This window comes from Talpa occidentalis, unplaced genomic scaffold, assembly GCF_014898055.3.
Source record: "Talpa occidentalis isolate TD23 unplaced genomic scaffold, MPIMG_talOcc4v2.1 talOcc4.12, whole genome shotgun sequence".
In the NCBI taxonomy this organism is placed as follows: Eukaryota; Metazoa; Chordata; class Mammalia; order Eulipotyphla; family Talpidae; genus Talpa; species Talpa occidentalis.
Window position 1 is genome coordinate 7708023 of NW_023601212.1, and position 27016 is coordinate 7735038.

At 52.5% G+C, this 27016-nt stretch overlaps 1 protein-coding gene across 2 annotated transcripts; it reads left to right on the top strand.

The window, feature by feature from the left end:
* Positions 1–1477: 1477 nt before the first annotated feature.
* On the top strand, positions 1478–22873 carry GNA15 (G protein subunit alpha 15). 2 transcript variants are annotated; one of them, XM_037505034.2, is made up of 8 exons: positions 1478–1989; positions 7430–7614; positions 14360–14514; positions 15224–15352; positions 17449–17578; positions 18622–18775; positions 20451–20719; positions 22565–22873. In XM_037505034.2, the coding sequence occupies exons 1-7, from the start codon at positions 1845–1847 to the stop codon at positions 20675–20677; spliced, it is 1125 nt and encodes a 374-aa protein (XP_037360931.1). In that variant the 5' UTR covers positions 1478–1844; the 3' UTR covers positions 20678–20719; positions 22565–22873. The 2 variants fall into 2 exon arrangements, with proteins under 2 accessions (XP_037360931.1, XP_054549022.1); XM_054693047.1 differs by lacking the exons at positions 20451–20719; positions 22565–22873 and adding an exon at positions 19199–19301.
* The last annotated feature ends 4143 nt before the right edge of the window (positions 22874–27016 follow it).

Genomic DNA, 27016 nt, shown 5'->3' on the forward strand with positions numbered 1-27016 from the left:
TAGGGGTTCAGAGAGGCTGGGGCCCTGAGATTGAGGGGTGAAGGGCTCTGGGGCCCTGTTCTGCGGTCAACGGGAGCTACAGAAGTTGTAAGTAGGGCTTGGCGTTCTGGTCCTGTCGTAAAGAGCTGGGGCCCCGGGTCTGATGGGGAGATGGATAACAGGGCACAGGCCCCAGGCGCACGCTGTCCCCCTGGGGTCTATGACTCAGCCCATCTCCTGGTTTTGCCAAGCTGGTTATTTCTATTCTGGAGCAGCATTTCCAGCTCTGCTTGGCCAAGACCATTTCTGCTTTTTTTTTCACCTTCCCCGGAGTGGGAAGTTACCCAGGCCTCTGGCCTTGGGGACCTCCCCTCCTCACTGCCATCCGGTTGGGGCGGTCCTAGTGACCCAGTAGGGGCCCCTATCAAACTTCCCAAGTGCCGTTATGTATCAACAGCAGAGAAAACCGCAAGTTCGCGCCTGGCTTGCTGGCTGTGGGGGTGGGGGAATAATTGCTGCTGTGTGATGACCCTTTTATCACGCACCCTCTCTGAGTCTCGCTGGTGCCACCTATGAGGAGCTCATGTGACCCCAATGACGCATATCTCTGTGTGTGTGTGTGTGTGTGTGTGTTTGTGCACGTGTGCGTGTGTGTGTGTGTGTGTGTGAGAGAGAGAGAGAGAGATAAAATCTGGAACTTTCTAGAACATTCTAGCACCTTCTAGAAACTTGCAAAGTGGGGTTTGCACCCATAAATGGCAGAGATCTGCTGCATTGGAGATAACCGGGGACCTCACCTTTGTGGAAGCAGTGGTTCTCCTTCCAGCATACCAAGGGCCACTAGGTCAGGCAGGGTGGATTTTGGGACGGTGTCCTGGACTAATAGGTCCAGCTCCTCAGGGCCCCTCTGCACAGCCTGCCTGTCCTTGACCCCTGTTTAAAGTCATAACCCCAGCCTCTGACATCTCCCAACCCCCTTCCTGTCTTACTTTGAGTTGATAGTCACCTAACAGACTCAAATAAAAGTTTTAGATGCTTTTCCTTCTCTGTCTCTCTGACTAGATTGTAGGCAGCTAGGTGAGGGGTTTGGGTCCTCTCGGTCACTCCTGTCACACAGTAGGTGTTTAATAAATGTGGGCAAGAAGACAAATGACCCCTCCTCAAAGTTGCCCAGTTAGCCTCCAGGCCCTGGGCCCCACCAGTGAAACCGGGCTGTCTCACCCCAGCCACCAGGGCCCCTGGGCGAGTCATTTCCCGACTGCACCTCGGCAACATCCTCAGTGCGCTGCGGCAGCTTGGCCTGAGCCACTCAGACACCTTCAGGCTGTAGGTGTCACTTGGCCTCGGCTGATTTGAATAAAGATCATCATTAGTGTTATGATAACTTGCTCATAATTGGCTCAGAGGATGGGGGTGGTGGCTGGGGACGGTCTGGGGGTGGTGTCCAAAGAGGATGGGGTCCGCCCCTTTACCAGAATGAGGAAGGAGGGCAGGCAGGCTGCAGGACTGGGCCAAACAGCGGTTGGCTCTCAGCGCCCTGCCCTGCCCTCCCTGGAGGCACCCACCTCACCTCTGCAGACAACCTGTTTGGCCAGGTCCCGGCAGGTCTCGGAGATGGGTGGGGAGCCCTGAGCCTCCACGCCCTCTCTCCTGCTTCTCCTCTCCCCTTCTCCCCCTCCACACTGCCGAGCTGGGTTGCCCAGGTGCCCAAGGCCGGGAAATAAGGCGTCCTTGGGGGGGTGACCCCCAAGGCAGCCCCTTCACGTCCGCTGCCAGAAGCCCCCCTCTGGAGCCGCAGGGCTGGAGGTGCCCTCCCCAGAGGACCCTGGGGCCATGCCACCTGGTGCCCTCTGAGCCTTGGCACCATGGCCCATTCCCTGACCTGGCGCTGCTGCCCCTGGTGCTTGACGGAGGATGAGAAGGCCGCCGCCCGCATCGACCAGGAGATCAACAGGATCCTCATGGAGCAGAAGAAGCGAGACCGCGGGGAGCTAAAGCTGCTGCTGCTGGGTGAGCTGGGAGCAGCCGGATGGGCGACGCACCCTGGGGCGAGGAGAAGGAGGAGGACAGGGCAGGCGGGGGGGGGGGGACCCAGGGGCGCCTCCAGGTGGGAGCCCACTGTGTGGCGAGACACCGAGGCGCAGGGAAGGCGCGAGCAGGGTTCCGGCCCCAGGCCCTCCACCTGGGAGGCTTCTATGGGCACGGAGCTGGCCTGGTTGGGTGGGTCGTGGGGGCCTGGCGCTTGCCTGGCAGGCCCAGCACGCCCTACCAGCTCCTGCGTCATGGGAAGGGAATGATGATCTCAGGTGTGCCGGCCAGCCCTGGCCTTCTCCACCCCTGTCCAGGCTCCCCTGCGAGGATGGTTAGCTCAGCCAGGACTTGGCCCGGGTTTGTTCTGGTTTCTTAGCACAAGTCTTTTGGGCAGAGCATCGCCAACCGGCCCTGATCGAATGATTGACTGATAGATTCATTCATTCATTCATCCGAGATGTTCTGTGTGGCTCCCATGCTTGGTGGGCCTGAGCATGTGCCTCGGGAGAGAAGAGCCACAGAGCGCCGGGGGCAGATGGGGAAACGGAGGCCCGGGGGTTGGTCTGGAGTGGTCCGGAACCATTCTGAGCCTGATGTTGGAGCTGAGCCGCCTGCCCTGGCTGCCCCCCTGTTCCCCAGGACCCCGCTTCCCAAGAGGCAGGGGAGGGCGTTCTCTGCCAGCCCCCGGGAGCAGCCACGTGGCTGTCTCATGATGCTGGTTTGGCAGCCTCTCCCAAGCCCCTGCTGGGCTCCATTTCCTCATCCTTCCCAGGAGGAAGCTTTCACTTCCCGTCTGGGTCCTGAAGCCATGCCACGTGGACCAGCTTTCCCCACAGCCTCCCGCGCTGCCCTGGGCTGCAGGGCCGGGGTGGGGTCACTTCCTGAAGCAGGCCGGTCTCCCTGCCCTCCCAGCAGGGGGGCGGGCGAGGGTCCTCCTTGGGCTACAAAGAGGGGAACCGCCGAGTTTTTCAGACTTGGGGCTGTGATCCATTCACACACCACACGTGCCTGTGGTGGGTGGCAACCTTCATTTTTTAAATAAAACAAAAATTGGGGAAATGAATGTATTGCAAAAAAAAAAATTAGGTTAGCTGGTGCTTGGTAAAAACTCTGTTCTCCATGCTTTTGGGGGAGACCTGAGATCAGAGAGTTGGAGGCAACTGAGGAGGGGCCAGGGGTCTAGTTCTCTGCTGTGGGTCCCTGTACCCCACAGGAGCTGTCCAGCTTCCACGTGTCCATGGAAACGGCACATTAACTGGTATTTTGATGACACTTGCCCTCACTACCTGTGTCTTGTTGGTGAGGGGCTCGGAAGACTTGCGCTGACTCTGCTGCTTCTCCATTCGCTGTGTGGCTCCAGGGGGATTCGTTTACCCCTCTGAGCCCCCATATTTCCCTGGACCTGGGAAAACAGTGGATATCTTTGTGAGGATTGGCTGAGGACATGCAGAGAGTACCTGGGCTTGGGAGATACTAAGAGTTGAGTCATGGTGACGGCATTGATGGGGAGGAGGGTGAGGATTGCTCCTTTGTGGTTAGCCCTGCGTACGGGTGTGATCCTGGGAAGCCTGCGAGCGCTGGACTCAGACGGCACCGGCTTGGCGAGCTGGCTGCGTAATGCACCTGGGACTCAGTTTCCATACGCGTGAAGTGCGCAGCCTGAGATTTCCCCGGGTTCTGCTGGAGCTGCTTGTCCTGTGGCAGTGACACGTGCACTTGCCATGGCAACCAGGGCATTTGTGAGCTTGATCGGGCCCCTCCTGGAGGCCCAGGGAAGTCTGGAATCTGAGACGCATGTGGCCTTGCATTGGAGAAGTTGAGCTCACAGGGTGCTTTTTTGGCTTATATTTTTTTAGGGAACTTTTCATTTTGGAATGATGTTAGATTTACAGAAAAGAGACAAAGATAGTACAGAGAGTTCCTGTCTGCGCTACACAACTTCCCCTCCCAGTCACATCTCACGCAACCTCACTGCACTGGTCGTGGCTGAGAAATTACCCTATTTTTACATTACTGTTACTATTTTTCAAAAGATTTATTTATGCATTCAAGAGCTGGGGTGTAGGAGAGAGGTGCCGGGGTGAGAGGACTCACCAGAGACAGAGAGGGGAGCAGAACAGGCGGATTGACTGAAATACACTGCTGAGGGGAGCAGTGGGTGAGGCAGGAGAGGTCTGCTGTGCCATGTGGGTAGCTCCCTGGCCGGGGATAGAACTCGTGCTGCAGAGGCTGCGGACAGCTTCATAGTGCTGAGATTTAACCCTTGCACCACCAGGGAGGCCCCATTACTATTACTATTATTACATTACTATTAATGACACACCAAAATTTGGATTACAGGGTTTTCCCACTAAAATCCCTTTTCTACTCCAGTATCCAATTCAGCATCTCACATTGCATTTACGGTTTTGGTTTTTTTTTTTAAAGATTTATTTATTTATTTATTTACACAAGCACTGGGTACAGTCAGAAGCGCGGGAGGGTGAGAGAATTCACCAGAGCCAGAGCGGGGAGCAGAGCAGGCAGAAGGACCGAAGCACACTGCTGAGGGGAGCAGCGGGCGGCAGGAGAGGTCTGCGCGCCCTGTGGGACCCTCCTCCAGTGGCCGGGGAGCAGCCAGGGATCGAACCGGCGCCGCAGAAGCTGCGGGCAGCTTCGCAACCCAGCGCTCAACTGCTGCACCACCGGGGAGGCCCACATTTAGGGTTTTTTTTTTTAATCATTCTTAATTTTTATTTTGAAGTCCTTCAGAATTATAGAAAAGTTGCACCGCATTCTTCTATAAATGTCAAATTTTACGTATTTTCTTTATCCTCTTTCTGTCTCTTTCTCACTATATATACATATACACACTATACATAAGTGTATAATGTGCGTTTAATTTGTAGAATGCATAATCTATAATTTACGTATGCATGTATATTTAATGCATACAAATTCCATTATCTTTGAACCATTTCTGAGTACGTTGCAACCTGACACCATTTGACTCCTAAATTTGTCGATAGGTTTAATTCCTCTAGAAAGCAAAGGCCCCAAAAGTCATGATCAGAAGCAGGCAGCAGTGTCTGCCCCCCTGTCAGGAGGTCACCCCTGATTCCCACCTTGCCAGCGTTCCCGGTTCCCCCACTGAAGTCATGCACAGGGAGGGAACCGTGACTCTCTCTTGAACATGGAGACCAGCAGACTTATCAACAGTTGGTGTCAACCCAGACCTGCCCTGGTTGCCTGCGGTGTGTTGGGGTCTGTAGGGTCACAGAGCCCTGGGGAGCCATGCAATACAGCACCTGCTCCTCCCTGCACCCCACACTCTACCTCTTTTCATTTGCTTGCCTCTACTCCTGTTTCTCCTTTCTGGGCCCAGTCAGGCGAGCTCTTCCCTTTTTGATGTTTGTTCCAGTTCCTCCTGCACCAGCACCCCTCCGCTACCTGGAAGGGCCCCAGGCCAGTGTCCCCAGGAGCCAGCCGGCCCCGCCACGTGCAGGAGCCTCAGAGACAGACCCAAGAGGGAGCTTTCTGCACTCAGATAGCAGGCCCAGGCTTGGTTCCTGAGTTTCTGGCCCTTGGCTCCTGGCTCTAGTGTTGCCAGAACCCAAGGTGGCCTTGTGGGTGTGTGCCCAGGCGCTCGTAGGGTAAATGAAGGTGATTAGGTCTTTGTGCCATTGGCCTCTGTGACTATCACCTGTGGCCTTGGTCTTATCAATGTGGAAGGCGCATGGGTGAGGGCATGCGTACCTGATGGTGGACACCTGGAGTATGGTGTGGGCACGCGGAACTGTGCACACCTGAGCCTAGAGGCCAGGGCTCTAAGGGCAGCGTCACTCGAGACAAAAGGACGGCTATGAGAGGTCGTGACTGCAGAGAGGTGAGACCACGAGACAGTGAGAGAGAGAGAGAGAGAGAGAGCCCAGAGAAAAAGTGTAAAGATTTGCTGGGGGGGGGCCTTCCCTGGTGGCGCAGGTGTTTGAGCGCAGCACTATGAAGCTGTCTGCAGCCTCTGCAGCGCCGGTTCTGATCCTGGCTGGCCGGTGAGGGTCCCATATGGCACAGCAGACCTCTCGTGTCTCCCTGCTGTGCCCCTCAGCAGTGTATTTCCTCAGTCTGCCTGTTCTGTTCCCCGCTCTGTCTCTGGTGAATCCTCTCACTCTCCCGCGAATCTGGCCTGTACCCTGGTTCTTGTTTAAATAAATAAATAAAAATCTTAAAAAAAAAAAAAAGATTTGCTGGGGCTGAGGGGTTTGGTTGCTGCCAGCCTCCCAGCCCCTTGGCCCCCGGATCCCCAGCCCCCTGCCTGTCCTGCACCTGGTTGTCCCGCTACAGCAGTCCACAGTGCCCAGGTCTCACTGCCCTCGGTGACTTGTACTTTCCACAGGAGATAGCAGGGGTGATGGTGAGCACCTGAGTCAGATTCCGCCCCTCCTACGCCCAGGCCCTTGGGGGACTACCTCACTGGTGGTCAAAGCCCCATCCTCCTGCTGACCTGTCAGACCCTTCCCTACCCTCATCTCCTCCCTCTGGTCCCCCTCCCTCCAACCAGAAGGGTCTCCTTGCTATTTCTCCCATACCCAGGTCCTGCCCCAGGGCCTTTGCACTGACTGTACCCGCTGCCTATTGTGCTCTTCCTCTAGATATTGACATAAGAATAATCTTTCCAGCCTTCAGAACTCAGCCTCACAAGCCACCTCTACTGAGAGGTCTTCCTTGATACTTAGTTATCACATCACCTTACACTCTTTATCCTATTTTATGTTCTTTACAAAATTCCTCTACCTGAAATTTTATTTTTTTAAGATGTATTTATTTATGCATACAAGAGCTGGGGTGCAGGCAAGAGATGCAAGGGGTAAGAAGTTCACCAGAGGCAGAGTGGGGAGCAGAACAGGCAGAATGACTGAAATACACTGCTGAGGGGAGCAGCAGGTGAGACAGGAGAGGTCTGCCACGCCATGTGGGCCTCCTCCCTGGCTGGGGATTGAACTAGTGTCTCCCTGCTGTTCCCCTCAGCAGTGTATTTCAGTTAATCTGCCTGTTCTGCTCCCCTGTCTGTCTCGGGTGAATCCTCTCACCACGCTCCACACCTCTGGCCTGCACCCCAGCTCTTGTATGCATAAATACATCCTTAAAAATGTACAAATTGCAACTATGAAAGTTACTGGAAATGCAAAGACCACATGAGACGTAGACGGGGTGGTGTCTGGGCCGAGGTTTGCAGGCCTCTCCTGGGAATACCTTGCTAAGCGCTGGTTTAGCCTCACATCTGCCTGGCAGACGTGGATTTTGGCAAACTATGTTTTACAGATGAGGAAAGAGCCATAGAATGTTGGGGACACTTGCCCAGATTCACAAAGTGAGGCCCTGTCTGAATTGGGGGGGCCGTGGGGAGAGCCCCCAACACTGACTCAACCTTGTGTCTCCCAAGGCCCTGGCGAGAGTGGGAAGAGCACGTTCATCAAGCAAATGCGGATCATCCACGGGGCCGGCTACTCGGAGGAGGACCGCAAGGGCTTTCGGCCCCTGGTCTACCAGAACATCTTCGTCTCCATGCAGACCATGATCGAGGCCATGGACCGGCTGCAGATCCCTTTCAGTAGGCCTGAGAACAAGGTGAGTGTCCTGTGACTTTGCCATGTGTGAGTCTTGCTAAGGCCTGTCCCTTAAGATTTTAGGGTGAGATCATATCCCCACAGACCCCCAAGTAAGACTGTGTCCTCTTGCACCCCCAAGGGTTGTGCTCTGTCTGACACCTGGGCCTTCGTTGAGAACACCCTCCAGGGAGATTCCTGGTATCCTCCCGTTATGGGGGGCACCCAGGGATCCCAAACTATTAAGGGATACAAAACAGTTTGCCCCAACTGAGGGGTACCCAGGGATGCCAAACTATTAAGGGGTGCATACTTTAAAGGGATCCGGCCATCTGTGTACATAAAGGCAGAGGAAGTAAACTCTTGGGGTGATAGATATTTAATAGAATTAATGTTTATAGGGAGAGAGGAGCAGGAAGGATATTTCTAATAAAACCTTGAAAATGATCCATTCCCTCATGGGCAAAGGCCTCACCAAGCAGGGCTGGCTTGCCACCAGTAGGTAACTTCTGGCAGGGAGTAGCAAGGAAGGGGTAAGGCAACTCTGGGGAAAAAGGAATGAAATCAAAGTACAAATCAAGATAATGGCCCCCAATGTCTCTGCCAAGGACAGATTTCCCACGTGGCTCTTACCCATGTGTCTCAAGTGTTTCTGCATGTCTCTTCTCCACAACTCTCCAAGTCCCCCCAAATCCCTGGCTGCAAGTCAAAGCTATAGAAGCAAGAGCCCCCGAGCCCACCTGCCTTCCCTATTATAGAGTTTCATTTGTGTGCTTAGCTCTGTCCCTAATTCCCAGTGACACCCCAGCTCAGGAAGTCCAGTGCATGGCACACTGGGACCTGTAGTCTCAGACGGCTGCCTACAAGTGGGGGTGGGGAAGATGGCGCCTCTCTAATGCCAGCAAGCTAGCAAGCTGCCCCCTTGTTCCCTGTGGACTCCCCTGGGCTTGGTCTTCTCTTACTGGAACCCGAACTGCTTGGGTGGTGTCCTGAGTCTGGCATCGACTCCTTTACAGAAACTAATACAATTGACCCATGCTGAGTTCTGCCCCATCCTGTGGCTGGAGGGGCTACTAATCTTGCATAACTTCAATTTTCTTTTTTTTAAATTTAATTTTATTGTGTTAAGAACATTTAACATGAGATCTACCCTCTCAAGAAACTGTAAGTGCACATTGCAGTAGTGTTCACTAGAGGCACAATTTTTAAAAGCAGAGTTCTGGAATGCATTCATCTTTTGTAACTAAATTTTATGGCCAGTGAACTAAAGCTCCCTATTTCCTCTCCCCCAGTCCTATTCTCTCAATTTCCAAGAATTTATCTGTCCTATATGCCTTGTATAAACAGGATCATACAAGATTTATCTGTGTCCTGTGTCCTTAAGTTTCTTCCATATTGTCACTTGCTGCAGAATTTCCTTCTTTCTTACGGTTGAACAATATTCCAATATTTTATATACACAGTCACGTAACACTTAGTGAGCAGGATGCCTTCTGAGAAATGCCTCGTTTGGTGACTTCATCACTGTACACGCGTCAGAGTGTAATTACGCAAACCTAGATGATATAGTGTAATATATACGTAGGCTATATGGTGTAGCCTATTGGGACCATCTTCATTTGTGTGGTCTGTCCTTTGACACCACTCTGTGCTGTCAAGCAGTGGATGACTGTCTCCGGCATTGTCTTCACCCACTCATCCATTGATGGACATCTTGTACATCTTGAATGTTCTATTAGTGCTGCAGTACACATGTGAGTGCTAATATCTTTTAGAGATCCAGGTTTCATTTTTTCTGGATAAATATCCTTGAGTAGAATTGCTAGATCATATAAGGGCTCTATTTTTAACTTTTTGAGGACATTCCATGCTGTTTTCCATAGAGACTGCACCATTTTGAACTCCCACAAAATATGTGCAAAGGTTCTAATTTCTCCACCTCCTTTCCAATGCTTAAGTTTGTTTTTCATAATAGCCATACTAATAGATATAATGTCATACTACTTTTCTACAATCGTAAAGCTTTTGATTTGTGGATTTGAGCTGGTCCAAGGACTTTGGAAGGGTAGCTGAGGACTAGTAAATAGTACCTAGTGCATAGGCTTAATACATACCACCTGGAATGTAGTATGCGCTCAGTAAGTGTTAGAAGGTGGTGTAATTTTTTTAATCCTTGGATTAACCCCTTTCAGCTGGATGCCCTCACCCCATTTATAGATAAGCAACGGAACACAAAGCATTTTGCTCAAGATTCACAGTCCATAAGGAGAACACAACAGATAAGCACCCAATAACCGAAGCAGACATTCACTGCCTTTCTTTAGAAAATAACTTTTTGTTAAGCTATAACTCCCATGCAGAAAAAGGCCCATCTGGGAAGCTCAGTGGATTATCACAAGGCAAACACACACATGGAGCTCCTGTCCAGGACAAGAAGCAGAACATGTCCCCAGAGGTCCCTTCTCAAAGTCACTGTTCCCCAAGGGTAGCCTCTACCCATTTTCCATCACCTGAGGTTAGATTACCTGTTTTTGAAATTCTCATAACATTTTACAGAATATTCCTCTATGCCTGAGTCCTATGTCCCAGGTTTGCCTGTCTTTTAGGACATAGTTGTGGTTGGTTTCTGCCATAAAGTGTGCCATGGTGTGTTACCCATCCCAGTACTGTCCAGCACTGGGTCAGCTGCAGATCTATGATGAGAATATATGCATTTCTGTAGGATATTTGCACTTTTCATTTGTTGGGAACTTGGATACTCTATTTCATGAAACAACAGTTCAAATCTTTTTAAAAAATATATTTATGTATTTATGCATATAAGACCTGGGGTGCATGCCAGAGGTGCAGGGGGGTGAGAGGATTCACCAGAGACAGATGGATAGATGTTCTTAATTTTGGTGGTGACCAATTTATCAGCCATTTTTTGTAAATTTTTTTGTGACCAACTTAAGATATTTATTTTACTCAGAGGTCATGATGAAAATCTCTATACTTAATCTTTTGGGAGCTTTATTGTTTCACATTGATATATTTTTTTTAAGTATTTATTTATGCATACAAGAGCTGGGGTGCAGGCCAGAGGTGTGGGGGGTGAGAGGACTCACCAGACACAGAGCGGGGAATAGAACAGGCAGACTGACTGAAATACACTGCTGAGGGGAGCAGCGGGTGAATCAGGAGAGGTCTGCTGTGCCATGTGGGTTGCTTCCTGGCCGGCTGGGAATCGAACTCGTGCTGCAGAGGCTGCTGATTGCTTCATCAGTTGCATCTTAACCCTTGCGCCACCAGGGAGGCCTTGTTTCTCATTCAGATTTATGTTCCATCTAGAATTGATTTTTGTGTAAAGTGTGGGGCTGGGATCAAATTTCTTTCTTTTTCTTTTCCAGTGCAGATATTTAATTATACCAGCATCATTGACAGAAAAAGCCACCCTTTCCCCACAGCACTACAGTCTCACTTGTGTGATCAATCATGTATTCAAAGATGCCTGGATCCATCAACATTTGATCTTCTGTTCCATTGGTCTATTGAACTGTCTTTGAGTGAATATCACTAAGTTAGTGACTGTAACTTCTTAGTAGGCTAACCTTGACATCTGGTAGTGGAATCCTGCCATTTTGTTCTTCTCCAGAATTGCCTTGGCTACGCTAGGTCCTTTGCATTTCTACATAAAGTTTAGAATTATCTTGTCTATTTACACACACACACACACACACACACACACACACTCCCCTCTTCTGGGATTTGGTTAGGATTGCATTTTGAGTCCTGTAGGTTCATTTGGAGAGAATTACAGCTTAGAAATGAATGTGGCAGGGCCTCCCATTTATTTAGATCTTTAAATCTTTCTTTTAAGCACTTTGTGGTTCTCAGTGTAGAGAATGTTTTATATCTATTGTTAGATTTATCCCTAGATACTTGGGATCTTTTGATGCTACTGTAAATGGGACTTAAACTTTTTAAAGTGTTCACTAGCTAGTGGCTCGTGTATAGATGCACAAAGGTCTTTTGTATGTTGATCTGTATTCAGCGGCTTTGTTAATCACTTGTTTATTCTAGTAGTTTATCTCTAGACTATTTAGGATCTTCTATGTATAGTCATGTCATCTGCGAATAACCACAGTTTAATATATTCCTTTCCAAAACTGACAGATTTCATGTCTTTTTCTGGCCTATTACATTGGATAGGGCCTTAATATTGTGGTAATTAGAAGCAGTGAGAGTGGGCTGTCCTTTTACCTCCTGTCTCCTGACTTTTTTTTTTTAAAGATTTATTTATACAAGAACTGGGGTACAGTCAGAGGCGGGGGAGGGTGAGAGAATTCACCAGAGACAGAGTGGGGAACAGAATTGGCAGACAGATGGAAGACACTGGTGAGGGGAGCAGTGGGCGAGACAGGAGAGGTCTGCTGTGCCATGTGGGTAGCTCCCTGGCCGGCCGGGGATCGAGCCTGCACTGCAGAGGCTGCGGACAGCTTCACAGTGTGGAGTTCAATCCGCTGCGCCACCAGGGAGGCCCCTGTCTCCTGACTTTCAACAGCAAAAGACCCACAGTCTTTGACCATATATTAATCAATTCAGGACCTTCACTGAATATAATTTTTACTTTTAATTTTTAAAAGAATGTTTCTCCAGGGCCTCCCTGGTGGCGCAGGTGGTTGAGAGCCTGTGTGTGTTTCGGTCTGTCTGCCTGTTCTGTTCCCTCCTCTGTCTCCTGTGAATCCTCTCACCCTCCCGTGCATCTGGCCTGTACCCTGGTTCTTGTTTAAAAATAAATAAATCTTTAAAAAAAAAAACAACATTTCTCCAAAGTTTTGCTTTTCATTTTTGTTTAAAGATTTATTTATTTATATATATACAAGAACTGGGGTACAGGCCAGATGTGCGGGAGGGTGAGAGGATTCACCAGAGACAGAGTGGGGAACAGAACAGGCAGACTGACGAAATACACTGCTGAGGGGAGCAGTGGGCGAAATAGGAGAGGTCTGCGGCGCCATGTGGGATCCTCACAGGCCGGCCAGGATCGAACCGGTGCTGCAGAGGCTGCGGACAGCTTTACAGCACTGCGCTCAACCACCTGCGCCACCAAGGGAGGCCCCAAAGTTATGCTTTTTAAACGATTACTCATTTTGATTGTGTTTTTTAAAATTTCAAATAGAGTGTTTGTTCAGTTTGTCATAATAAAGTACCCAGAAGGGGCGGCTTAAACAACAGAAGTTAAAGTCTTTGTGGTCATGAAGGTTGACAGTCTGAAGTCAAAGTGTCAACCAGGTTGGTTCTCCTGCAGTCTCCTAGTGTCCTCACAAGGTCATCCTGCTGGGGTGTCTGTCTGTCTGTCCTCGCCGCCTCTTCTTATAAGAACATCCGTTATTTTTCATTAGCGCCCACCCTAATGACCTCGCTTTACCTTCATCGCCTCTATCAAGACCTTATCTCCAAACAGCCACCTTCTGAGGCCCAGGAGGGGTTAGGACTTCAACACATGGATTTGCAGAGAACACAGTCTAGCCCAGAACAGACTGCAAGCGTTCCATAGGTGCTGATGCAACTGTGAATGGGACTTCAACTTTTAAACATTTCCACTATTTAGTGGCCAGTCCGTCCCGAGTCCTCACCCACAGTCACTCAGACACGAACCACTTTCAGTAGAAGCTTGAAAGGCACTCACGTTCGGTGGGGCACAGAAGGGGCATAATCTACCATCATCTCTTCCCACTCCTGCTGGTCAGCCTGGGACTGATGGGGAGAATATTCAGGGACCACTTTCTACTGGCTCCCCACCCTCATCCCAGCTATTTGCGTTTTGTGCCTGCCTGGCCTGATGCAGAGGGAAGGCCAAGTTGGTCACTGGACCCCAGAGCCTACCCAGGCCTCTGAATTCCTTTGACCTCCTGTCCAACATCCAGACAATGGCGTTTGGGGTCAGGGCTGTAGAAGTGCATATACAACACACACCCACCTAAACACACACACACACACACAAATGCATACACAAGCACACACACTCGTGCCCACATTTGCATATGCGCACACACGCACGTGCACATCATACAAGTGTGCATGTATGTGTCCACGCACACACACAGACACACATGCACACACAAGCACATGTACATGCATAAACCCAATTCACATGCAAGCACACCCTGGCCCATGTGTGAGCACCCACCAGTGAGTGTACACACTAAGGCACACACACACACACCACATCACACATGTGTATAGGAGCACAAAGGCACACACCCACATATATTCACACACCCTGCACACACGTGCAAAGGCACTCACAAACGCATGCACGCACAGATGTGCATGTGTGCACACGCGGGCCGTGCAGAGATCTGAGCAGCACTCGTGGCTGTTCCTGGAGCAGGGACGGGGCACTGGTGGCGCAGAGCCTGCTGTGGGGAAGGAGCGAGGGCGTGGGGCTGCGCGGCGGGGCGGAGCGTGCCCGTGCCCATGTGCCAGCGGGCAGATCGCGTCCTCTCTTGTGCTTCAGTAGTGGGACTTGCCTTGCAGGTGCCAAAGAACTGGTGCCTAAGGACGTAGGGGGTGCCTGGCCTTGGAGATGCCCGGGCTGCCTGGGCTCTGGTGGTCACTCAGCACTGCGGGTCTCCACACACCCACAGGGGCCGGCGCGAGTCAGGGAAGCGGGCGGGCTGCGCGCAGGGCGCGTGGTGAAGGTTCTGGCATAGGACGGACAAGCCGTGGAGAAAGGAGGGGGGCAGTGGACGCTGCGACTCACCCCTGTCCTTCCTCCCCAGCACCACGCCAGTCTGGTCATGAGCCAGGACCCCTATAAAGTGGCCACTTTCGAGAAGCGCTTCGCGGTCGCCATGCAGTGGCTGTGGCGGGACGCGGGCATCCGGGCCTGCTACGAGCGCCGGCGCGAGTTCCACCTGCTCGACTCTGCCGTGTAGTGAGTCTGGGGTGTCCGGACAGTGGGTGCGAGAGGGGCCCAAGGGCTTTGGGTGGGGCAGTCACAGGGCAAGCCCCCGGCCAGGACGCAGTCCCGAGGGGGCACACACAGTAGGGGCCTGGCTGGCGACTGCCACTGCAGGGACTTTCTTCTGGGCCCGGGATGGCTGCCAGGTGGTCTGGCTCCAGGGTGACAATCTGGGGATGCCACTGCCCTGGGATGTTGCGGCTCCTGTGATGTCACAGCTCCTAGGGTGATGCTGCCCTGGGTGACACAGTTCCTGGGGGCACACTGCTTCTGGGGTGACACTGACCCTGGATGGATGCTGTTCTTGAGGTGACACCCTTTCTGGGGTGACACTAATCATCATGCCAATGACACTGTCCTTATGAAGATGCTGGGCATCTGGGGTGATTGATGATGAGGATCCTATTCCCAGTTCTAGGGGCAGCCCCCCAAGGTGATACCCTTCCCCAATGCGGCTGTTTTTGGGTTCATGCTGCCCCTGAGGTCATGCAGCTCCAAGGGTGAAACTGGTTCTCCCCAACACTCCCAACATTCCCAGGATGGTGCTCGTGGGCCACCAGCAGACCCCACAGTCCTAGTTCCTCTCTGGGCCTCCTCACCTAGCAGGGTCCTTTCTAGGCTCTGGGGTCTGAGAAGCAAAGAAAGGCTGAAAGACTGGGCCTCAGGGCTCCTTGCTCCACAGCTACCTGTCCCACCTGGAACGGATCACTGAGGAGGACTACATCCCCACGGCCCAGGACGTGCTCCGCAGCCGCATGCCCACCACTGGCATCAACGAGTACTGCTTCTCTGTGCAGAAAACCAACCTGCGGTGAGCACAGCCTGGGAGTGGGGAGGGCTTCCAGTAGGAGGGGCAAAGGAGCTGGGGCACTGAGGGATGAGGAGGAGTTTCCCAGTCTCAGTCCTCAAGAGGCTGCCAGAAGCGGAGGTCTTCTTAGAGGAGGGAACACCGGTATTAGGGGGTTAAAGAATGAATAGGGGTACACAAATGCTAACTTTCAAGGGGCTTCTGGGCAGGAAAAGACTGGCTGTGGTCAGGGCTAGGCCAGAGGGATTGGCGAGGGGGTGCGGCTGGAGATTAGGAGATGCAGGAGGAGATGGGAGCCGTGGTCCAGGCAGGAAGGGTGGGGAAGGCCATAGGAATGGAAATGGGGGATGGTGCAAGATTTGTTTGTGATGTAGATGGGGCAGGAGTAGAGGAATAGAGGAGTGGGGGAATCAGAGCAGGAAGTCAAAAATGACTTCCAGGTGTCCCATCACGGTGACAGCGGACGGCAGAGCTGCCGTGGCAGCAGCAGGATGAGGGCTGTTAAGATAAGACAATGAAGTCATTTGGGGCAGGTTGGTTCTGAGGAAACTGGGGCATCTGGGAGGTGGCTGGACACCAGACAGAGGGGCAGGAGGCCAGTGCAGCAACAGATTGTCCAGACAGCGCGATGGTCAGTGGCAAAGGCCAAGGAGAAGCCAGGAAACATACAGGGAGATAAGCAACTTTTAAAATGGTCAGTTAAAAGGTCATTGGTGACTTAGCAAGATCTGTGCTTGTGGGCTGATGGCAGGGGACTGTGGACGGCTCGGAGGACCCAGGGGCTATGTCCAGCTCACCCATGTTGATTCCCTCATTTCTCTGAGCCCCGCCTCCCAAGCATGCTACTGAGGTGATCGTCCTTACCAGGAAGTTCATAATTATCTGTTTGCCGTGGGTATCCTCCAGTAGGTGGGGAGCCCCGCAGAGTTAGGGACTTGCTTTACCAGTGCTAATTAGCACAGGGTCAGTGTGTGAGTTAGTCAGTGTGGGTGGCTGTCTGGAAGGGCGGGGGGTGGGTCAGTGAGTGGATGGTGGATGAGTGGATGATGCAGAGAAGGGTGGGCTTGGGGACGGGTAGATGAGTGAATGGATGGACAGGTGAATTCACAAGTGGGTGGGGGGATGGATGGGTGGAAGGACGGACGGACGGGCAGATGACGGGTGGATGGCTGAGAGCTTAGAAGTGAAGGTAGATGGAACTTGGGGGAGTTGCAAGGAAGCCTGCATTGAGGAGGGGATTTTTAGGTGGGGAGACCTGAGTCTGATCTTAGGCCGAGAAGAGGCGTTAATCGCTGGAGTGAGGGCGCAGAGGACACTGAGACCTGGAGACAAGAGGCTGGCAAGTATCGTACCCCACATCTGTTCCAGTCCAGTCTTCAGACCCCCACTCTCAACCAGTGTACCCCAATTCCACTCTGGATATGGAGATTTGGGGGTGTCTGAAGTCACATGAGAGCGGCAGGTCTTGAGCCCAGGAGCTGCAGGCACCAGCCTCACTTTCCCTCTGTGCAGCGGGCAAGTCTCTTCTTGCTCAGGCCTCTGGCTCAAGCATTTCCCGTCGGCTGCCTGAGTAACGGCTGAGTCTTGGGGAAATGACGCGGAACCTGTTATCAGTGACCCACATTTCTTAGAAGGGAACAGGAAGGCGGGAGGGCTCAGGCTTCTGTGGGGTGGTGGCCAGTCCTGTCCCAGGCCACACACAGAGGGGACAGTGTCTGCCCCTTCTGGGGGCCCTCACGCCCCTCTGTGAGGCCAGTGGACAGTCCCGTGTGTCACGACGCAGCCTCCCCATCTCTCAGGTGGGCAGACGGTTCTGGAGCCATTCCACAACTTCCCACGGGCCACGCAGCCAGAGCCCAGCTCTGGATGTGTCCAACCTGGTGTAGCAGGAGATCAGGAAAGTCCCCTCTCCTCAAGCCCCAGCTTCCTCGCTTATAAAATAGGTGGGAGTTACCTGCTGTAACACACAAGTGAGACAGCTCGGGGTTGACTCCTCCTCTCGCTGCTGTTAATGTCGGTGCTGGCAACACCACACGTGACTGGGGCCCAGGGTGCCACGTGTTGGACCCCGAGCTCTGAAAGGGGATGGCTCCCTGCAGGATTGTGGATGTTGGGGGCCAGAAGTCAGAACGCAAGAAGTGGATTCACTGCTTCGAGAATGTGATCGCCCTCATCTACCTGGCCTCCCTGAGCGAATATGACCAGTGCCTGGAAGAGAACAATCAGGAGGTGAGAGGCCACCGAGGGTGCAGGGGCCCTGTGTCCCCTATGGCCAGCGGAGCGCAACGACCATGTCACCTGCAGTGCCCCAGGGCCGCCTCGGTGGGCCATGTGCCCCGTGGCTCTAGCACTGCTCTCCACCATCTTTGGTCAGACCACTGAGCACTTGTGTAGACACACACACACACACACACACACACACACCACGCTCCTGAGAGGGACAAGAGGCCCTGGGGGGCCCCTCTCCCGGAAGCATGGCCTGAACTGTTCCGGGAAAGCAGGTCACGCTGCAGGGACAGGAAGGCCTTCCCTCATTTTATGGGCTCTTTCCCTGGTTATCACTGGGGCTGGAGGTCCGCATGTTATCACGTCCGAGGTGTTCACTTTTCGGGGTCCCATCGTAGACAGTCTGGGGAACTGAGGGTCAGTTGCTGTAATTTTGACTTTCAGATGGAGTAGGAGGTCCATGCATTCGAGGTCATTCTGACACCGTTCTTGCTGGAAGGCAGCCACCCCAGATGACCTGATTTGCTGGGGCTACTCTAACCAAGGGCTGCGTTGTGGGCGGGAGCTGATACAACAGAAATTTATTCTCTCACAGCTCTGTGGGCTGCAAGTCTGAGCCCACGGTGTCAGCTTTGGGGTCACTGGCAATCACGGGCCTGTAGATGCATCTTCTATCTCTGGCTCTCCCCACGTATGTGTCTTGGTCCAAAAGTCCCCTTTAGAAGGACACCAGTCATTTGCTTGCTGCCACTAATCCAGCGTGACCTCTTCTTAACTAATGACATCCTCTAAGGCCCTATTTCTAAGCAAGGTCACATTTTAAAGTTCCAAGTGGACCTGAATTTGGGGGGGGCAAACTAGTGCAAGCACAAAACCCTGCCGGGCACACATACAGTCTGCTATAGCTCCCTCAGACCCAGCAGGCAGCAGCCAGGGGCCCCAAGCCAGGGACAGTAGACCCACAGCCCCATCTCTGCATGGGGGAGGGCTCCTGTTTGGGCCATGCCAGCTGGCTGGGGCAATGACTGCCTGCCCGCCCACCCCAGAACCGAATGAAGGAAAGCCTGGCCCTGTTTGGAACCATCCTGGAGCTGCCCTGGTTCAAAAGCACGTCCGTCATCCTCTTCCTGAACAAAACTGATATCCTGGAGGAGAAGATTCCCACCTCGCACTTGGCTACCTACTTCCCCAGTTTCCAGGGTAAGTGGTTCTAGAACTTTCTCTCCCCTTCCCCTTCCCAAAACAGCTCCCAAGTGAGATGCTAATCCAGGCCCTAGCCCATCCCAGAATGAGTGGAGTTTCAAATAAGACCTTGCAGATGTGAGTTTCAGACCTTTCCATGGCCCGGCCTCTCCGAGTCTCAGTCTACCCCTCTCTAGAATGGGGACGAAGTAACAAAAGGCTTTATATTACATGCAGTTGCTTAAAAAGGGAAATTCTGACACTACTTGCAGACCTTTTGAGTGTGGGTCTGCTGCACACACTTCACCCTCAGAGCCCACACCTGGAAGGCTGGACGTGTATTTCCAGCACCCAACTAGATTTTTTTTTTTTAATAGAGGCATGTTTTATTTATTTATTTGTTTGTTTGTTTGTTTTTGTTTATACATGCACTGGGTACAGTCAGACGCGCGGGAGGGTGAGAGGATTCACCAGAGCCAGAGCGGGGAGCAGAGCAGGCACAAGGACCGAAGGACACTGCTGAGGGGAGCAGCGGGCGGCAGGAGAGGTCTGCGCGCCCTGTGGGACCCTCCTCCGGTGGCCGGGGAGCAGCCGGGGATCGAACCGGCGCTGCAGAGGCCGCGGGCAGCTTCGCAACCCAGTGCTCAACCGCTGCGCCACCAGGGAGGCCCCAACTAGATTTTTAAAACATGTTTTTCTAATCTTTTGTAGTCCCCTCTTCCATACCTAATTACATAGCCTTTTATTTTAGGCTAATCTTTAATCTGTGATTACCCTTTCAACATTTCTTCCTAGCACACACAGTTTTCATAGACACTCTGACTCTCACGCTGCACGTGGCGCTCACAGGTCTCTGTAGTGTCTTGTTCAAGTGCAGGTTCGTAAAGATGTTACAAGTGGCATAGAGAGGTTAGGGGCAGAGCAAGCACTTCCTAAAAGCCACGTGAGAGCAGCTTCTGCCTTTCAGGATTCGAACCCAGGCTTCCTGGGTCACCAGTCCCTGGTCTTAACCTTGTGCTACCCCCAGGCCTTTCTGCAAGGATGCTGACAGCACCTGTTCACCAACTTCTGCTTACTGGCTGTCACGCCCCCCACATGATTATGCTCAGTCCTTACAATGACCCTGGGAGGCCTGGAGCTGTTCTGTCATTTTACAAGTGAGGAAACAGGCTCAGAGGCTACACAGTAATGTAAAGTCACTTAGAACCAGCAAGTATCAGAGCCACCTCTCAGGCTCCTGAAGTCCTTGAGTCACATCACTGTGAGCTTTCAACACATGTGTGTGTGCTCGGGGCCCCAGGCACCCCAGCAGGCTCCATCCCCGCCTCTGTACCACCAGCCATGGCTGTCTCTGTGACTCCCGGCTTCCATCTCCCTAGTTCCAAGCTAAGCCAAGAGACACTCTTGAAGACAGCTCTGCCCAGGTTCCCAGAGCGGAGTCCCACGGTCCATTCCAGCTCCTCCAGCTCGAGTGACTCCTGCAAGTCCGTCCCTGATGCTCCCGCTGGCGGGGCCCAGGTGACCGTGACCCAAAAGCAAAAGATGGCGCCCTAGTGCAGACCCCATGGTGGACAGTCCCCCAGCCCTGACGCGGCCCTCCTAGAAGAGGCGTCCAGAGCTCCCCTCGGCCCCGGGAGGGGGGTCTCTCCTGCGCTCTGGCGTGGCGCCCTGACTGGCCCCTCCCCCGCCCCAGGCCCGAAGCAGGACTCGGAGGCGGCCAAGAGCTTCATCCTGGACATGTACGCCGGCATGTACGCGCGCTGCGCCGACGGCCCCGACGGGGGCAGGAAGGGCGCCCGCTCCCGGCGCCTCTTCAGCCACTACACGTGCGCCACGGACACGCAGAACATCCGCAAGGTCTTCAAGGACGTTCGGGACTCGGTCCTGGCGCGCTACCTGGACGAGATCAACCTGCTGTGACCCAGGCCCCGCCGCCTCTGGGCGCACCGGACCTGCGGGCTGGTGGGTGCAGAGCGCGGGCGCTCCGTGGGCCCCGGGCCCGCTGGGCGCTGCGGCCCCACCCCAGACGGCGCGAGGGCCGCGCGGGGTGCGGGGCTGGACGGCCCGCCCCCCCCGCTGGCCCCTCAGCGGGGCAGCCGCCCCCGCCAGCTCCGCCCTTCGCCCCTCCTCGCCCCAGGTGACCTTCCAGAGGAGGCGCACAGGGGCGTTTCCGGGTGCCGGGGTGGCGGGGACGGCCAGGAGCGGGGTTCGCGGACTGGGGAGGGTAAGCCCCGCCTCCAGGGGTGTCCCCTCTGGGGCCGACGTCTGGGAACCCGGAGGGCCCGGCCTGGGCGGGGCCCGGGCGAGGGACACGGGCTCTGACGCCCCCTGGCGGGCGGGAGAGGGCATCGCCCAGCCTGCGGCCTGTGGCCCTCGCTTCTCGGGAAGGGGGAAGAGCCCCCCGAAAAACACTGTCCTTTTTAGAAGCTTGTGCTCCCAGCGTGCCCTGGGCGGCAGGCGGGGTCAACCGAGGGCCCCAGGCACACCCCTCGTCCCCAGGCGGGAAGCTGGGCGCGCCGAGCCTTACGATCTTGTGTATTTATTCGCTTAGCTAATGCTAGACGTTAAAGCCAGAACATTCTGTAGACCTATGTCTTCTCCAGGGTGCCCTGTTTATCCTCTCAAGCTCCCTTCTCGGGTCACCTGTCCCTGATGGAAGTAGCAGCATTGGGGGGGAGGGGACAGTTCTGCTCGCTGTTCCCGGATATGTGCAAGACACGGTAACCTGAGTGGGAGTGTGCCCCTTGGAGCCAGGAGGTGGGGTCTAATCTCTCCCGTGGCCCTGGGGCCACATTTGGAGCCTGCCTTCTGCTGCTCCCCACCAAAAATTACAACAGCAGCCACCTCCTATTTCTGGTGGCGAAGAAGATGGGTTGCCCCACTGACTCCAGATGGTGCTGCATCTTCATAGCAGCCTTAAGTGGCACAAGCCCTACAGCCCCACTTTGCAGATGAAGATGCCCCCTCGCAGAGAAATTGAATAATTTGACTAAGGCCACACACCTGGGAGGTGACATAGCTAAGGTTTTTTTTTTTTTTTAAAGATTTATTTATTTATGCATACAAGAACTGGGGTACAGGCCAGATGTGTGGGGGGTGAGAGGACTCACCAGAGACAGAGCGGGGAACAGAACAGGCAGATCGGCTGAAATACACTGCTGAGGGGAACATCAGGGATACAGGAGAAGTCTGCTGTATCAGCTCCCTGACGGGACGGGGAATCTAACTCGTGCTGCAGTGGCTGGCGATAGCTTGATAGCGCTGTCGTTAACCCCTGCGCCATCAGGGAGGCCCCCCTGTATAAGTCTTAGTATGGCCCTAACTTGTCTCCCTGCTTTCATAGGTTTGAAATTTTCCATAATTAAAGAGCTTTAAAAAAGTTTGAACAATGGGCCTCCCTGGTGGCGCAAGGGGTTAAGCACAGCATTATGAAGCAATCAGCAGCCTCTGTAGCATGAGTTCGATCCCCAGCTGGCCAGGGAGCTACCCATATGGCGCCACAGACCTCTCCTGTCTTGCCCGCTGCTCCCCTCAGCATTGTATTTCAGTCAGTCTGCCTGTTCTGTTCCCCACTCTGTCTCTGGTGAATCCTCTCACCCCTCAATCCTCTGACCTGTACTCTAGCTGTTGTATACATAAATACATAAATCTTTAAAAAAAAAAAAGATTGAGTGATGACTTCAGCCAGGTGAGAAGGTCAACACTGATGGCAACAGTCATTTGACAGGGTGCGGTGATGAAAATGGCACACATCTCCAGTCTTCCTCCCTAAAACCTATCACTTCCATCTTAACATGCCGTATTTAGAGTCATTGCATATATGATCAAGTTAAGATGAACTGATTGGGAGGCGCCTAGTCCATGGTGATTGGTGTATGTAAGAAGAGGAAAATCTGGACACAGACACACAAAAGAAAACAGCCATGTGACGCCGGAGGCAGAGGTTGGAGGGGTGTGGCCACAAGCCAAGAGAGGCATGGGGCCACCGGGAGCTGGAAGATGCAGGAAAGACCCTCACCTGGAGCCTCCAGTCAGGGCAGGACCTGCTGACACCTGGATCTCAGACTTATGGCCTCCAGAATTAGGAGACAATAAAAATATGCTGTTTTAAACCTCCTGTCTGCAATGCTTTGTTATGCAGCTCCCAGAAACTAACAAGATCCTTGGCCAACACTCCATCAAAGCTGTGATCAAAAACAAGACAAATCAGAGAGAGAAACCATCAGAACCAATAAGAGTCCCCAGAAAGTTGAGGTATAAATGCTTCTCCTCTATGTTCGAACTTCTAAATGCTTTAGCAGCCATTGATGAGCATTGCTTGGATACATCATTATGGAGTTGCAAAAATAGGGGTTTTAATACTTACATTTCTTCTGCATTTGTTGTCTAGAAACATTCTATTTAAAAAAAAACACTCATCTAAAAGAAATGAGAGCAGGGTCTTGAGGAGATATTTATGCATTGTATTTATAGCAGTAGGATTCACACTAGCTAAGCCAGGAAGCCACCTGAGGGTTCATGGACAGATGAATGGATAAATACAAGGTGGTCCATGCACACTAGGGACTATTATTCAGCCTTATAAGAGAAGGACATTCTAACACAGGCCACAGCATGGATGGACCTTGAGGAAGGACATGATGCTCAGTGAAATAAGCCAGAATCAAAAGGACAAATCCTGTGTGATCCACTCATAGGAGGGCCCCAGAGGAGTCACATCTATAGAGAGAGGAGGTAGGTGGTGGGTGCGAGTGGCTGGGGGAGGGGAGGAGAAGGGAGGAGGGTTAGTGTTTGATGAGGATGGAGTTTCAGTTGGGGAAGACACAAAAGCTCTGGGGATGGAGGGTGGAGAGCATTGCATAACTCTGTGAATGTGCTAATATGACTGAGCTCTGCACTTACGTGGTTAACATGGCAAATTTTATGTAATATATATTTTAGTACAATTGAAAATAATTTTTGAAATGCAGTGTGATTAAAAAACCTCTCCTCATCAAGTAATTGGTTTCCCAGAAATAGACTGTGCAGGAAGGACCGGATCAATGCTCGATTCTTACCATCTCTTTAGTAATTTTCAGAATAAAGATGAGTTCCCCAATAGCCACTAAAGATAAGCAGGGACTTTTCTCTTTTGTGTCACTATGAACTCATTCATAGGTGGTTTTTTTCAAACTTTTTAAAAAAGATTTTTATTTATTTATGCACATAAGAGCTGGGGCACAGGCCAGAGATGGGGGTGGGGGGTGAGAGGATTCACCAGAGACAGAGTGGGGAACAGAACAGGCAGATGGACCAAAAACACTGCTGAGGCGAGCAGTGGGCGAGACAGGAAAGGTCTGCTGCGCCATGTGGGTTTCTCTCTGGCCGGCTGGGGATCGAACTCCTGCTGCAGAGGCTGCGGATTTCTTCATAGTGCGGTGCTTAACCCCTTGCGCCTCAAGGGAGGCCCTCATTCATAGATGTTGAGCGGCAATGTGTGTTCATATATGCAAATGTTATGCTTTCTACATGCCTGTTGTTCCGTCTCTGGCCGGTGGGCTCCTTAATTGCTTGTAAAGACCCCCAGGGATCTTAAGAGTTCATGGTACCTGGTGGATGTTCTAGGCTCATCCTCCACTTTTCCAATCCCAGCCCTGGACCCTGCCATTCCTCCAGGGAGCTCTGCTTCCCTTTAATGGTGATGCTATTGAGAGACCACAAAATTAGGAAATTCAGATTTTCTTCACTGATCTTTTTGTTTTGAAAACATTCAACTCTACAGAAGTTGCAAAACTCTCACCATGATCTCCCATCTATGCTTCTCTGTGGTATGGCGCCAAGGACTCCCCGCGCTCAGCCTGTTCCTGGCTCCTTAAATCAAGTCTCCTTAGCTCACAGCCTCCCCGTTCATTTACATTTCATCTCTGGTAGCTCAGTTGAGAAGTTTCGACAGAGATGGTCATGTTTGAAAAGCTGAAAATATTTACTCTTAGGCCCTTTTACAGAAAAAAAAAAAATTGCCAATGCCAGCACTAGGTGTTCGGGCTAAATTTTTATTATGTATTTATGCATACAAGAGCTGGGGCACAGGCCAGAGGTGTGGGGGGGGGGCGGGTGAGAGGATTCACCAGAGACAGAGTGGGGAGCAGAACAGGCAGACTGGCTGAAACACACTGCTGAGGGGAGCAGCGGGTGAGACAGGAGAGGTCTGCTGCGCCATGTGGGTTGCTCCCTGGCCAGGGATTGAACTTGTGCTGCAGTGGCTGCCTATTGCTTCATGGTGCTGAGACTCAATGCCCTGCACCACCAGATTTTTGTTTAAACCACAAGTGCACACTGACACTTTGAACCCTACTCCATTCCTGCTGGGGTCTGGGCGCCTTCTTTGGGTCTGGTTCCATGTTTCCATCCTCTCTCCTCCTCCACTCTGAAGATCCTGTTTACCAGCAACTCCAGGGCATGGTCCTGTGTTGCTACCTGATGGGGACGTGTCCTGAGAAATGTGTCCTTGGGCAACTCAGTCCCTGTGTGAACATCACAGAGAGAATGACACTGGCCTGGGGGGTACAGCTGCTGCACCCCCGGTGCAGGCTGTGGGGATCCCCTCGTATCTGTGGCTTCTCCTTGACCAAAACCACCAGCAAGTAACGTACGTTTCTCAGTTCCATCACACATGCTAGTTTCAGTCTCACTGTACCCTGCGCCCCCGAGAGCCTTCTAGATTGCAGCTCAGGGCCTCCTCCTAGTTTCCGTGTTGAGCGCGAGCATCGTGTCCAGAGCTGCACAGGTCGGTGCGGCCCTATTTCTGCGGGCTTGTGTGGTGCATTTGAAACACAGCTTGGTTTATTTTTCATCTCCGTCCTTTCCCTTCTCCGTCTTGGAGAGCTGGATCTGCCCTTTCCTCGCTCCACACCTTTCATGGATTCATCTCTGAGTTGCCCTGTAGGTTTTTTCTTTTTTTCACTTGTCTGACTTCTAAAATTTGTTTTCTTTTTGCCACCACCATCCCTTCTACCCCTTTGACCCTCTCTTCCTCCCCTTCCCTCTTAGCCTCAAAAATTAAGGTCTGTTAGTTTTGTAAGTATTTTACCTTGTCAAGTTGTCCACTGTGTAATTTTCCAGTATTTGCCTTTGTTCTTTTTTTACTACACGCAGTTCCCTCGAAGGCCTTCCGCTGCGTCGTCTTTCCTCATGACTGAACAGCATTCCGTCGTGTGGACATTCTGCATCTTCTTAGTCCTGCCTTCTGACCAGGGTCACTTAGGTTGCTCCCATGGCCTCGCTATTGTAAATAACGCTGCAGTAGACATTCTCGAGCATATAATTTTTTGAGTTAATGGCTTCATGTTCTTCAGAATGACGCCCAAGAGTGGGACTGCTGGGTCAGATAGTGTTTCCATTTTTATTTTTATTTTTTAAAGATTATTTATGCACACAAGAACTGGGGTACAGGCCAGAGGTGTGGGGGGTGAGAGGATTCACCAGAGACAGAGCGGGGAACAGAACAGGCAGATTGACTGAAACACACTGCTGTGGGGAGCAGTGGGCGAGTCAGGAGAGGTCTGCTGCGCCGTGTGGGTAGCTCCCTGCCCGAGGATCGAACTCTGCAGATAGCTTCACAGTGCTGTGCTTAACCCCTTGCGCCACCAGGGGGGCCTGATTTAATCTTTATTGTTGAATTTAGTAACCAGTAGCAGGGTTTAAAAACTTTACAACCAGGAATATTCATGAGGTGCCGTTTCCACCCCCTCACACCATCCTTTCCAATTTTAATCTCACCCACCACCTCCTGCATATAATCATCTTCATTGGTTCCTGGTTTATCTGTCTTGTGTTTGTTTTGAAAAGCAAGTAGATATTATTCCTCCTTTTTAAAAATTACACAAGCGGTAACACACTACACATATTTTCGTACTTTGGTTGCCTGCCCCCCACACCCCCATCCCCCGTGCCCCTTAACAGTGTGTCCGGGGAATCACTGTGTGACTTTCACAGATCACACTGACTCCTCCCTGTGGGGAGCACAGGCCAGGCGGACATGGGCTGCTGCACAGCTGCCTCTGGCCTGACGACCTTCCCCCAGGCCCAGGATGGCCTGGACTGTACACACCACCCTCGCCTGCTTCCCCCCACCACCTGTGCCCACACTTTAGACCTCACCATTCCAGGCTGATTCAGTCGAGCTGCGTCAGGGTGGACATGGTCGGGGAGCAGGCCCCCCTCCTCCCGTGGGCGTCTTCCCTCCAGAGGCCGGGAGCCCCTGGTGGGCGTCCCATCAGT

Bases quoted from the DNA above. Each gene is read 5' to 3' on its own strand.
- GNA15 (XM_037505034.2), top strand. From the start codon at position 1,845: ATGGCCCATTCCCTGACCTGGCGCTGCTGCCCCTGGTGCTTGACGGAG. The intron at 17,579-18,621 runs GTGAGAGGCCAC...CGCCCACCCCAG, and splicing joins TGGAAGAGAACAATCAGGAG to AACCGAATGAAGGAAAGCCT. The intron at 18,776-20,450 runs GTAAGTGGTTCT...CCCCCGCCCCAG, and splicing joins CTACTTCCCCAGTTTCCAGG to GCCCGAAGCAGGACTCGGAG.